At 40.4% G+C, this 12,634-nt stretch overlaps 1 protein-coding gene across 1 annotated transcript; it reads right to left on the reverse strand.

Annotated features, from left to right (window-relative positions):
- Positions 1–6,496: 6,496 nt before the first annotated feature.
- Positions 6,497–12,634, reverse strand: PLK2 (polo like kinase 2). The gene is made up of 14 exons (XM_080572603.1): positions 12,329–12,634; positions 11,875–11,982; positions 11,592–11,708; positions 11,265–11,394; positions 10,900–10,987; positions 10,375–10,470; positions 9,906–10,104; positions 9,665–9,812; positions 9,128–9,225; positions 8,369–8,492; positions 7,837–8,077; positions 7,612–7,741; positions 7,406–7,516; positions 6,497–7,287 (listed from the first exon to the last, which is right to left on the reverse strand). Exons 1-14 carry the CDS (start codon positions 12,548–12,550, stop codon positions 7,096–7,098), a joined length of 2,004 nt encoding a protein of 667 aa, XP_080428729.1. The 5' UTR covers positions 12,551–12,634; the 3' UTR covers positions 6,497–7,095.

The raw sequence follows: 12,634 nt of genomic DNA on the forward strand, positions 1-12,634 counted from the left end.
TCTCAGCTCCACTTAATAAGGAAAGGCTCTAATTTTTTCTGGGATTTTGAACTTCTGCACTTGACTCATTCCCTTCTTGTTTCTTAAATTCTTGTAGCATCTTTTCCCTAGTCGCATCACTTCCTTTCCTCGGCATTTCACCCCTGCTTCATGCCTGCTTTTATCACCAGCACAGCCTGCCAGCTGCCTTTTCTCTCATCTCCAGTCCCTTCAGAGTGCCATCTCTAACAGCTTTCTTTGACACGAATTAATGAGATGACATTCAAGTTCCTCCCCTGCTCCAAACACACAAGGTCCCACTTACTCCTTCATCTCTCCTTTTACTGATTGATGATGGATCAATTTGATTCCTTCTATGACTTTTCTTTGCTATTCTTTGCTACTTTATCTTCCAAAACATGAAGAGCACTTTTCTCTCATCCCTCCCCAGCATTGCTTTGACCCTCATGTGTCTCTGAGATGGCTGAAAGTGGGACTCCCACCCCAGTCCCTGCTGTGAGGTATCCTCAGGTCCTCCCCCAGGCCTGCCCCAGCTTTGCTATTAGGCTGCCCCAGGCCTGACCCAGCTTTCTCTGAGCCTGCTGTGAGGCCTGCCTCAGGCCTGCCCTCCACTTCCTCACAAGGTACCTCAACTGGCTGTCTCCTACTTACCTGCCTCTTCAGCCCCCGACTTCCCTCACAATGTTTGCATTGAGAGAGTGTTCAAAACATGTGCTTCTGCATCCCTGGCTGCCCTCCCCCATGTTTCCTTCACAGGACTCCCTCCCATGACTCACAACTCTCCAGCACCTTCCCTTCCTCACAGTGCTATGAGCTCCCGTGCCTTTTCCAGAACCCCTCTGAAAACCTTGTTCCCTCCTGTGCTGTGAGTCACCCTCCCAAGCCAACCTTCTAATTATTTGTAATTAACGATAACAAGAAGGAACTGACATGCTGGGGAAATGTAAGATGTGAGGATGAGAAGCTCAGTGTAAATGCTTAGAGAGACAGAAACAGCATCATATACTACTGAATAATCCTATAATTGCTCTGTGTGCTTTCCGCTCCCCATAACCCCTGTCTGACACCCCTTTGTTCTGTGTCCTGTTATGAGATATCTAGCCTTGACTGTAAGCAGAGACCATCCACTGCATTTCCACTGGTACACAACAGAGGTTGGTGTGTCTGGAAATCAGGCCAGCTTTTTTCCTTTGCCATGTGAAACATCATACACAACTGTTGCAGTCTGTGCTAATAGGTAATAAAAAGAATTTAAATTAGCATGAGTTTCTCTCAGCTGCCTTGTATTAAAACGTCCAACCTTTCCTATTCTATCCACTTATTTTACCTCTCATGTATTTTGACTGCAGTTATCCATGACTTAATGTGAAGACAGTCATGAGAAGCTGGCCTTGAAGATGATAAGCAAACTGCTTTATTTATTTATTTTTTCTCTTCGAAGATGAAACTTGTTTTGATGGCACAACCTTGCTTCCTTTTGTCTGTTCTGATTGACTATCCTCCTTTGCCACAGCCTACTTTATTGAGCCCTGTACTTCCCCCCAACTCCTCCCATCTGAACCAGTAGTCTTCATCTATTAGAGACAGAATTGTTCATATCCAAGTCTACATATATTTTTTGCTTCTTTTACAATTCCAGCCCTATATTAAACACTGCAATAAAAGGTGGGGAATTTCTCTCAAGATTCACTTCTTTTTGACATATCAGTATATAAGCCCCTGAGAGAACTGGGAGTTTGAAAGGTTTATTTACTTTTTCATATTTTATCTTTGAAATGATAGTAACACCAAGTCTTAGCATCTCTAATTCTGCAGGTACTGCCCTGAGAAACAAGGACTTCTAGCTTTCTTAGTGCTCAGTTAAAAATATCTGTGTTTGCATTTGTATTTGTGTCTGTGTTTTTGTCTGTGTCGTGGAGTTTCTCCAGATATTGCTTTACTTCCCCAAAATCTATTGAAACCTAGCACTGCAAAGCTGTTGAGAGAAGTAAAAGAAAGAAAATGAACCATTTTAAGCAGCCTTTCTTAAACCCATTCCTCTCTGAAGTGCTCAGCTCCCAGTAATGCTATAATCACACTAATTTTCTGGTCTTTAGGAGAGAGGAAAAAGAACCAATTTGCCAATCCCACCACATAAACCCTGACACTTTCTCCCCTCCAGTGAATCCCAACACACAAACCTCCTTAAAATTTTTCAATGTCTTTATTTATATTAAAAAAAAAAAAAAAGACTATGGCCATAAGTCACAAATTGCAGATGCTATTTTAAAGATGAGAAAATTCTATATGTGTTAAATTTTCCTGAACTGTCAGTTTACCTGTTAATTTGATTATAATGCTTGTGTCTCTGAAGTCAGTGTTTGAAATATGAGTAGGTGAGGTCTTCCTGAGTCTGCAATAGGATTGAAATTGTGACCTCATAGCTCTTTTTATTCATCTTGCTAGCAGTGTTGATGTGGTGGTCATTTGATGTGAAATACTGTGAATTGAGTCCTTCAGAAGAATGTTGCATGAGAAAGATGTCCAAAATGACCAGGTTGTGACTGGGTTATTTGAATTACTTTGGAGTAGTCTTTGTTTGGGAACTGTAGAGTTGTGTGATACAACAGCCCTAAAGATCTTAAATCCAGGTATATAAATAATGATGTGATGTTTATTCCAGAGTGGAATTATGGGGAAAAGAGGAGAAAAACAGAATGATGGTAAAAAAAGAGGTCTTTAGGAAGGGAAAAGGTATTATCTGGTATCTCAAGTAATAAGAGTAGTAAAGCATTAAATATGCTGTGGACCAAAGCTCAACTTTATTTTTAAAATGAACGTGGTTGAATTAAAAGGAATTTTAATCAGAACTATCTATCCATTAAGTATCCACAGTCAGATTATGAGTATTCCTCTGTATGAAGTCTAATATGCCGAGAGAGGGGGGGGTCTTCTCTGACAGAAAGACTACAGTAGTTGTGCTGAAGTCATTGGGGTTAGCGATGAGAAAGGGAGCACTGTGTGTGCTGTGACTCTGGATTGGAAGGGCTTGGACTGACTATCAGCTGCCTCCACTTTATATTGTCCACCTCTGCCTACAATTCTTGGTGGATGGAAAGACACCCACCCATTCATCCACAGAGCACTGTTGTTCCACCCTCTCCTTTAAATGGCTTTTGAAATTATTGATGGAAAATATGCAGTGATTTCCATGAATCATTCAAGATAAGTAGGGGAGGAGAGCATGGGGTAATCTTAATTTCTGGCTTGCCTCAAGAGAAGGCAAAGTGCCAGGGAGTTCTTTCAATTACTCCAGTCAAAATCCTTTGTGGAGGCAACAGTAAGGTACCTCACTGCCTTTTAACCTCGGAATAAAAAGTTTTTACCTTACCTTGTCCAGTTTTGTACCAATAATGAGTATTCTCAAGGCATTGTTGATTTCATTAAATCTTTATGTCACCATTATGACAGTTTAAAGTGTTTCTTTTAATAATAAGTAGGAAGAGCAGTAAATAGTCAAGTGGGATAATACCTTACTCCTGTTCACAAAACACCTACGTAATAGAGACAATGTAAAATGTTTTCTTCCCCGTGATTTCATGGTACCTAAAAAACCTGCAAGAGTTTCAAATTTAGTCTAATTCTGCGTCATATGACAAAATCTTTCAAATCATTTTGCTTCCATGCTGAAGCTAATTTACACAGATAAATCCCAGAGGCTAAATCTTTGTGTTCTCTTATACTAATTACCAAACACTCATGAACCATGATATTCATTTCTGATACTGTATATTTAAGTGGATTTTAACTTCTTACTTTGAATATATTGGTCTAACATTGTAGCAATTCAGTCAAAGGCTATTGATTTTAATATGTCATAAGGAGTTTTAAAATGGACACCAGCCCCCGAAGAAAAAATACACAAAGCAAATAGTTAACTTACCTACAAGAATCTATAAAATGTTTTTGAAAAATCATATTTGCATTTAGAATCCCTCTAATCATTCAGGAAATTCACAGTTATAAAAGGTTAGTAAAAGGATCATTTTCCAATCTGATTATTCTCAGAAGTAATGAAATTGGTTTAAAGTGACTGAATCTTTTTTTTTTATTGTTATTATTTTTTTAATATAGTTTCCTAAGTAACCTGGACAATGTCAGGAAGTTTGTTAAATATTGCAGAGTAGCATGCAACACAAGCTGTCTTTTTTTTTTTTTCTCATATACTGTATATGAAGTGATTTCATGAAATTGAATCATTTCAGAACACCTTACATGAATTACAGAGTGACCCAGAACACTCAAGTGACTAGTGGCATCACTGGGTAATGCATTGTGTTGATATTTTTGAATTGCTTCCTTGACTTGCTTCCTACTGGCAGGTTACCACACTGGACTGTGCAAGTACACATGTATACTTGCAAAAATATACTTTGATTTGATAAATACATTTTCATATAAGTACAACAAAGGGGGGTTATTTGTTTTTTATTGTTTCTGTTTGTTTGTGACAGTGTTATTTCCTGGGTCCATCACTCATACTTGAGAAACCTATGTGCCAACTTTCACCTAATCCTTTAATCCCCATATATTCCTTCAAGTACATGTGCTCCCAAAGTACATGTTTATGCTGTGTTTACTCTGTTTTTCAATAAAAAAGATTAGAACCACTGCTTGACAAACATAAAAAAAAATCCACAACGTATGACTTTCTTTCAAGAGGAGGTAAGACACTTGTTATATTGAGGAGTGGACAAATACACTTCTAATATTAATCTTCTCATACACAGAATTACAACAGGGATGCTATGTGATTGGGTAAAGGAGGTCAATTAGTGCACTACAGTGTCTTATTTAAGACAGGATCCACCCTGGGAAAGAATTTCAGAACCTTTGTTCTAAATGTCCTTATGTTACAAGTTCCAAAGCAGCTTTCCCTCCTTGGACTGAGGGAGTAGGGTGAAGGTAGTGTACTTTGAAATTAGCATTTTTTCTTAACCCTATATAAAAGCCTTTCTTATTTTTTCAATATGAAACTTGAAAAGTAAAGTAAGGGTACAAAGCACTGACCAGAAAGATACAGAAAGATGTAGAAAGCACCAAGCATCCCGGTACCATACATATACATTGCATACAGATAATTGATTCACTTAGCTGTATTTGAAGGAGCTGCATTACAACCGTCCACAACCAGTTAGCATCCTACGACAGGATTTATGGTGTTTGCTTACAGCAACCCAAATTTCAGCCACAGAAAGATGATTTTGATACTCGAAGAAATTATAGCAACTGAAGTAAAGCTTCACAGTTTCTCTAGCACATAGACATTCAAAGAACTGTTCTGATTGGTTTTCCGTTTGAAGAAATTAAGTACTATGGACCAAGTAATTTTTGTTTCAAATACAAACTGTGCGCTTACTAGTAAAATAAACAAGAAGTGATATCTTACTTTGTAAGTAAAGAGAGCTCAACAATGACTGTATGTGCACAGCAGAATGAGGTAACCATGTCCTCCCAGGAATAAAATCAATCATTATCCCCTGAAGAAAGCAGACAGCTGGGAAGCTGAATTCTGCTCACTATAGCAAGTATATATTTAACTTCACTGAAGTGCCTAGAGTTACATTAATGAATCCATCTGAAGAACTCAATTAAGTCTTCCTGTCTAGACTTGAGAAGCAAATAAATATTACCTAATGCATGGTATTCAATACAAGGAAAACAATCACATTTATACAGCTTGCTGCAAGATGAAGCAAGTCAGTGATACCTCCTCTGCTCACTATTTTGGGTTGACATCTGTACTTTGTTTAGTCTGCACTTTATTACACTGACTGCCTGCTCCTTGCATTCAGCTGCTTTGAATGAAACACTGATGACAATTGAGGTCTGTCTTTAGAACAAACCTGGTTCAGTTATACAATGATTAATCCAAATAAACAGTTGAACTACTGCTTGATGCTGCATCAGAACATTTGAAAACCAGCCTTCATTTACGTAGGCCTAGGTACTATACAATATATAGAAGGAAGTAAGTCTAGGCTACAAGTAGACATAACCCTCCTACACTGAGTCATCAGTCCTCAGTAATCCCCTTTATTTGCATAAATTAACAGACAAATTACATTGCCTTCAATGCTTAAATGCTCTTATCTACATACTCCTAGGAGCAGTGGGATTGCAATACAGGCCAGGCCATCCTTATGCTGTCCTTAGCGTAAGGCTTTTGTCGTAGGAAAATAAGTGAGCGTCAAGGTCCATATCATTACTCCACAGCTTCATCAATTGTTGATTCAGGGCTACTGCTATAATTAGCAGTGAGTTAGTGATGCTTGTGACTACAAGTGTGCATAGACATGGACAGACTGCTCATTTTTAAAGCTTCAGTCATTTGTAGCCTGAGCTGTAGCAGACTTTCTTTTTTTTAAGTGGCATAAGGAGAGCAGACTTGCAAGATGTTTATCAATAGCAAGGAGGGAAGGTTAAGTTGTACTGTAAAAAGAGTGGAGAGTGATGCTTCAGATTTTCCATTATCTTTATTGCTAACAGAATTATATTTAAAATGCCAAGGTCCAAAAAAAATGTTGTATAATAAATACTTCACTTTAGGCTGTAATAAATAAAAAAATTATTAACAAGGAATGCACTTTGCCAGCCGCAAGTGTGGGTAGTTTTTGAAAAATAAGGGGGTGAAAAAAAAGTATGGCCATAGTTCACAGTCAAGCAGCTAGAAGCTGCTTGTTGCTTGTAACAGCTATTCCACAGCAATGGAGCTCACCCTTCCCTCCCTTTCCAGATGCGTATTCACAGTTTAACTCCATCAGAAATGCTCTCTTACACAGGAGCAAGTAGTCACACTATGCTCAGAATTCATGTCAAAAGTATCTTTAACACACACAAAGCAAGGAAAACTATGGTCCGAAGAACTCCTTGTCACACCATTTTAGTCCAACAGTAGATTTAGGCTTCTGTCTAACAGAAGTGTGCCCAGCACACTATGACAGTCAAGTTTTCGTACCACCACACATCCATCATCAACATACTAGTTGCTCCACTATCCCCACTGTAAGTTTCACAGTGAACAAGAATGTCCATTTGGTTTAAGAGTCAGTCCCTTCAGTTACATCGCTGCAGCAGCATGTTCAGAGCATATTCCATTCTGTGTTTTAGTTCCAGCGAGCATCCAGAAACCAGAAGAGTTGTCAGGCGAAACGTTGTGGATATCCTGTCTTCATTGATGTAGGTAAGGAGATATTCCTCACTTTGATTGCAAATGATGATTTTCGTGTGATCATGATAGAAGTTCACCTGCAAAAGAGAAGAGAGCTCCTGTTTGTATAAATTCTCATCTCAGTGACTGCCACTTATCCAATTTTGCAGTCAAGGATTGTAGAAGCATTGTGTCAGGTGATGCAACAAGACTTACTTGAAATGTGCCATCATTGAAGAGCATCATCAATGCTTTGTCAGATTTAAGCCACTGTAAGAGGTAAAGCCTGGGCCTGCGTACATCTGTTAGGCTGGGCAGATCACCTCCCTAGGGAAAGGAACAGACATCATGTTAAGAACTCACAGTTCATTTAGCTGAAGGTTCACTTCTGCAACTCAACATCCAGAAAGTGCTGAACTTACATCCATGAGGTTCTCTTCCATGTAGTGTGAGAAATACTTCAGTACAGTTACTTGGCTAATGAACTGTTCGGGAGCCTCTGCAGCTGAGAAGACAGAGCATTGGCCTAGCTCAGCGTAGTAATGGACTGTCCTGTAAGAGGAAAAAAAATCGGGATGTCAGATGTAAGATAAAAGCATCAAGTTTAAATTGCCCAAGTGAGTGGTCTGTTTTGTAATTATTCTTACTTTTTATCTGGCAGAAGGCTCATATGTGCCCCATTGTTGAAAAGGACACCGACAGTGTGATCTGACAGCTGGTAGCCAAAGCCATATTTGTTAGAATAGTCCACCCATTTTGTAACCCACTGGAAGGATGTTGTCAGCTGTTCTTTGGGAATGCTATCTGCTTCTGGCATGTTCTCCAGACATCCACGCAAAACCCTTGCGACTGTATCCGCAACACTTCCCATAGTGCTGTCTTCCAGGCCTAAAAGAGAAGGATTATTAGACTGATATAACCACACAGAGAAAGCTTTAATTCTAAACCTTTAAGTTATCTTGACTGTAATTTTAACAAGTTCAGTCTTTATGGCTTTCCAGTTTTAATTCTTTCAAAATATTATAAGTATTAAAATATTAAAAATATTATATATAAAATATGTAAAGCACTGAAAATATGGGGTGGGAAGCAGCTGTTTGTTCCTGACTTCTAAGTCTGGAGACACGAAGAAAGTAAGAGTGGGATTTAGAATCAGAGATTACATTTCACTGCACTTACATTCACTGCTACTGCTGCAGCTTCCCAAAGTTCCTCTGACTATCATTCGAATAGAGTCTCCAACCTGCTTAGTTTCTGGTAATGCTCCTGGCTTGGCTACTGTTGTGATAAGAGGCTGGATCTCCTAGAAGAGATGTCAGACATGTAAACGTAAAACATAACACGAGCCAAGGCTTACACACAAGTTTTCACATAGCTTTCCAGTCTATCAACAAATGAAAAATTCTAGGAAGACTGGTATTAATGTTTCAAGAAAGTACAAAGAACTACTATTAGACTGAGCTTAAAGAAGCATGCCAAGTCCTTCCATTCTTCAGATCTTCAATTTTAATCTTAAACACTATTAATCTTTTACTAGTGCAGGAGAGCAGAAGACAGCTGGATGCAGGCCTTAACACCAAAATTTTAAGAGTTAGACTTCAGTGTTCTACCCTTTAAGAAGCAATAGTATTCAACCATAAACTGAAGCCCTGAATTTGGAATATTGGGAAAGAGCACCTGGCAGACTAGTTTCCACATAGACAATGGGTGCTAGGCAGATACTGTAATTACTCAAAAGACAAAAATGATAGTCTCCCTACAAAGGCTGCCATAGTTTGGTGAAGCTCGGTTAAGCCTTCTTAAAGCAATTCTCCTAATCATTTAAGCTTGACTATGCTGTGTACAGTCTCAGCTGTGATATGCAAGTCAAATATAACTTAATTATAGCTACTCCACCCAACTGTTATTGGATCTGAATTGAACCACACTTGTATTTACCTCATCTGTTCTGTGTTTGTGGGGCTGCTGGGTTATCGATGTCTTCTTCAAATCATGCCTGAGCTTGTAAATTTCTTCATCTTCTTTAACTAGTCTATCTGTAACACAGGAAAACAGAACGAAAAAAACCTTAATGTTGCATCTAGAAGTGTTCAATATCCTGCATTACAGAAAATGTAACAAGTTAGCTGCAGAGTGCATTGTCTCCTTCCAGCAAGTACTTTTAAACCCGCCATAGTCTCCCAGAACAGCAGTGCCATTATACACAGATCACTAAGAGAGCAAACTTAAATAGACTGGCTAACAGATGGCCCATATAGATTGTCAGTATGCCAGAAGAAGCATTTACTTATGTAAGTTGGTGTAGGTTGCAGGCTGCCATCAATACCTATTGATAAAGAGGTCAAACCTAATCCAAGGAAGCTCAGAGACAAGTACAGGGGCTCCCTTGTTATCTCACAGCTGTATGTTACAAGCATGACACTGAAGCACTGATGACAGAGAGGTAAGTTCCAAGCATAATTTTAATTCACTTACTGTGTGTGTCGAAGTATCTAGCTTTATCCTTTTTACCACCAAAGAGAGCAGCAGCTGCTTTTTTGAAGAAATTTTTAGCAGGACTTGACAAATGGAAGTCAGGAACGGTGTGACAACAGCTAGCAGAAAGTCTGTCGGGTGTAAAGCCCTGTGGAAATGAGATTCAAAAAGCAATTTTAAGACCACAGGGTGCCTATTTAAGGGTGGATAGTTTTCAGCCAGAACAGTAGACAATACCAACCTGTACAAAAAAATCATGTCGAATTATTTCATCTAAACTGGGCCGGTCTTCAGGATTCTTTGACAACATACTAGCTATTAGGTGTTTTGCAGGTGCCAAGAGAGATGAAGGCAGACTGTATCTTGCTTCCCTTATACATCTGTATGTCTCTTTAAGATTTGTAGTCTCAAATGGGGGTCTTCCCAACAGCATTGTATACCTGTTGAAAAGCAAAATGAAAGCATTTTATACCTGTTTAAAAGTAAAAGGAAACTAACTTTACATGTTTTATACACCCACAATTTATATCTGCAACTACTGAAAATGTTTGTCTCCTTTTCACAAGAAGGAAAAATTGAATTTCTGCACTTTGGTTTGGCATATATAAAGGGCTGGAAACCAGTGCAGTCCCACATCCATTCCCTTTGAACTCTTAAAAGCCTAAGCCAGAAACAGAAATATTTTGTTTCAAAGGCAACAAAGTACTTACATTACACAGCCTAAGGCCCAGATGTCAGATTCACAGCCATGACCTTGTTTGTTGAGGACTTCTGGAGAGAGGTAATTTGGTGTGCCACATATTGTTCTGCAAATCAAAGAGGCCACAGAACCTGTTAGTATTCCAGATAGAAAAGGGAGAGAAGCTATTTTTCATAGGGCAGGTTTTACTCTCATGTTTGGGCAAGAGCTTGGAGGCCCTTGAAGAGGACTTCTATGAATGCTAATAGTGTAGACATGTTTCATGGTGTCTTCATGACACAGGAAAAGCAGACTCATATCTGCACTATTAGTCAGATACCCTGCCTCTGGCATTTGCTATTATTCAAATGCTCAGAGGAAAGCAAACGTCAAAGCACAGCAGCCTGTTTTCTAAGAGGGGAAATCTCAATGCCAAAAGAAACTAGCTTTTGCTATGGAACAGGATCTCTTTCCTGAGTGAATTTGGATTCATTTGCTACTAGGCTTTCCTTTTTTTTTTTCTCATTAAAAAGTAAAAAATAAAAAATGCTCCTACCTCCTCCTGTGCTCCAGTGGTTCCAGACGAGCTGCCAAGCCAAAGTCACCCAGTTTCAGTTCCATGTTCTCATTAATGAAGAAGTTACCTAGCAGAAAGAGAAATTCCAGTCAGTCCTTTTCTTGCTAGGTAGGAATGCATTTGCCACAGGTGCTGAGTCATACTTTGTTCAAAGCCAGAAGCTAGCCAAGATTTTTTTTTTTTAATATGAATACTGAATGTCATCCCTTAAGCACTCCAAGTTTCCACTATAAAGACAGACTAAGATGATTCTATTAATTAAGCTATCAGCACACAGGTGTAAAGTGGTATAGGGCTGACAGGACTGAAGTGGTGTTTGGAAGTAAGCAAGGAGCACAACTTACCTAGTTTAAGATCCCTGTGCAAGATTTCCTGTTCATGAAGATACTTTAGCCCTGACACAATTTGCCTGAGGTAGTATCGCACTTCTGGTTCTGTCAATACCTTCCTCGCTTTTAAGATGTGAGCCATGGACTGCAGAGGAAATACAAAGGAAAAACAAAGTGTCACTGAACATTCGCACACAGGATTATTCTTAAGCAGAGGTAAATTAATACACAGGTAAATGGCAACTAAAGAAGCCATGAAAAATACCTTTTACACATTACATATTTAAATTAGTTGCAGATTCCAGGCAAGTAAATACTGGATTTCTCCCAGTTGATGCTCACCCTTCTACTGCAGTACTCCAGAAGAATGTAAATATTCTCTCTGTCTTCAAAGTAGTGGTAAAACTGCACAACATGTCTATGATTAAGCATTCTATGCAGCTCAATCTCTTTATCAATCTGGAGAGACAAGAGGGGGAAGAAGCATTGTTAACCTTGTGACCACTAGCTTGAGCTGAGCAGACAGCTCTACCACAACCATTTCAGAAAAAGATGGTTGGGCAATCCAGCATGTACAGAGTTTCAGAGGAAAAAAAAATATATATAATAATTCATGCACACACACCTTTTCCCTTTGATGAGGTTTTGCTACTCTGCTGTGAGGAATGATTTTTGCAGCATAAACTTTATTTGTTGTCAAATCTGTCATCTCATAACACTTTGCGAATCCACCCTGAAGAGACACACAAGAAAAAAAGGCAATTACAGCAGGTACGAAAGAAGCCCCACACTTAGTCATTCACCAGCTCACGTATTAGTCAAGGAGCGCGACTTCCTTCGCACGGGACAATTTGGTAAAAAGACAGGCTGCGCGTTCATCGGCTGCCCGAGGGTTTGTGTCGCTCCCCCCAAAGCCAAATCACTTCCGCGGACTCGCCGGGGCCGGTATGAGCCGGGGAACAGGATGGGTGCTGGAACCGAGGGGGAGGCCGGGGCGAACCCGGGGCGCTGTGGGGTCCGAGGGGTGCACCCCGCAGGCAGAGCAGCCCCTTTTGGCCGGGGCGGGCACGGTCCATTACCTTTCCGAGCACCTTCCCGCGGCAGTAGCGCTTCCCCGTCGTGGGGTCGGTAATAATCCGGGAAACCTCCGCGGCTGGGTGCGGGTGCTGGTGGGGCTGCTCCTCAGCCTTTTTCCTCCGTGACTCGCCGCCGCCGCCCCTGCCCATCGCCGCCTCGCAGCCCTTGGAGGCTCCGCCGCCGCCGCCTCCCGGCGGGTAGGCGATGGTCCGCAGCAGCTCCATCACCGCACCGCGCAGCCCCTCGCCTCGCCGGCTCCGCGCTGCCCACCCCAAACCCTTCCCCACCCCGCTCCCGACCCGCTCCCG

The sequence above is a fragment of the Anser brachyrhynchus genome (assembly GCF_964034855.1).
Source record: "Anser brachyrhynchus genome assembly, chromosome: Z".
Lineage (NCBI taxonomy): Eukaryota > Metazoa > Chordata > Aves > Anseriformes > Anatidae > Anser > Anser brachyrhynchus.

Bases quoted from the DNA above. Each gene is read 5' to 3' on its own strand.
- PLK2 (XM_080572603.1), bottom strand. From the start codon at position 12,550: ATGGAGCTGCTGCGGACCATCGCCTACCCGCCGGGAGGCGGCGGCGGC. The intron at 9,813-9,905 runs GTTGGTATTGTC...TCATTTCCACAG, and splicing joins GACATGATTTTTTTGTACAG to GGCTTTACACCCGACAGACT. The intron at 7,742-7,836 runs GTAAGAATAATT...TTCCTCTTACAG, and splicing joins AGCCTTCTGCCAGATAAAAA to GACAGTCCATTACTACGCTG.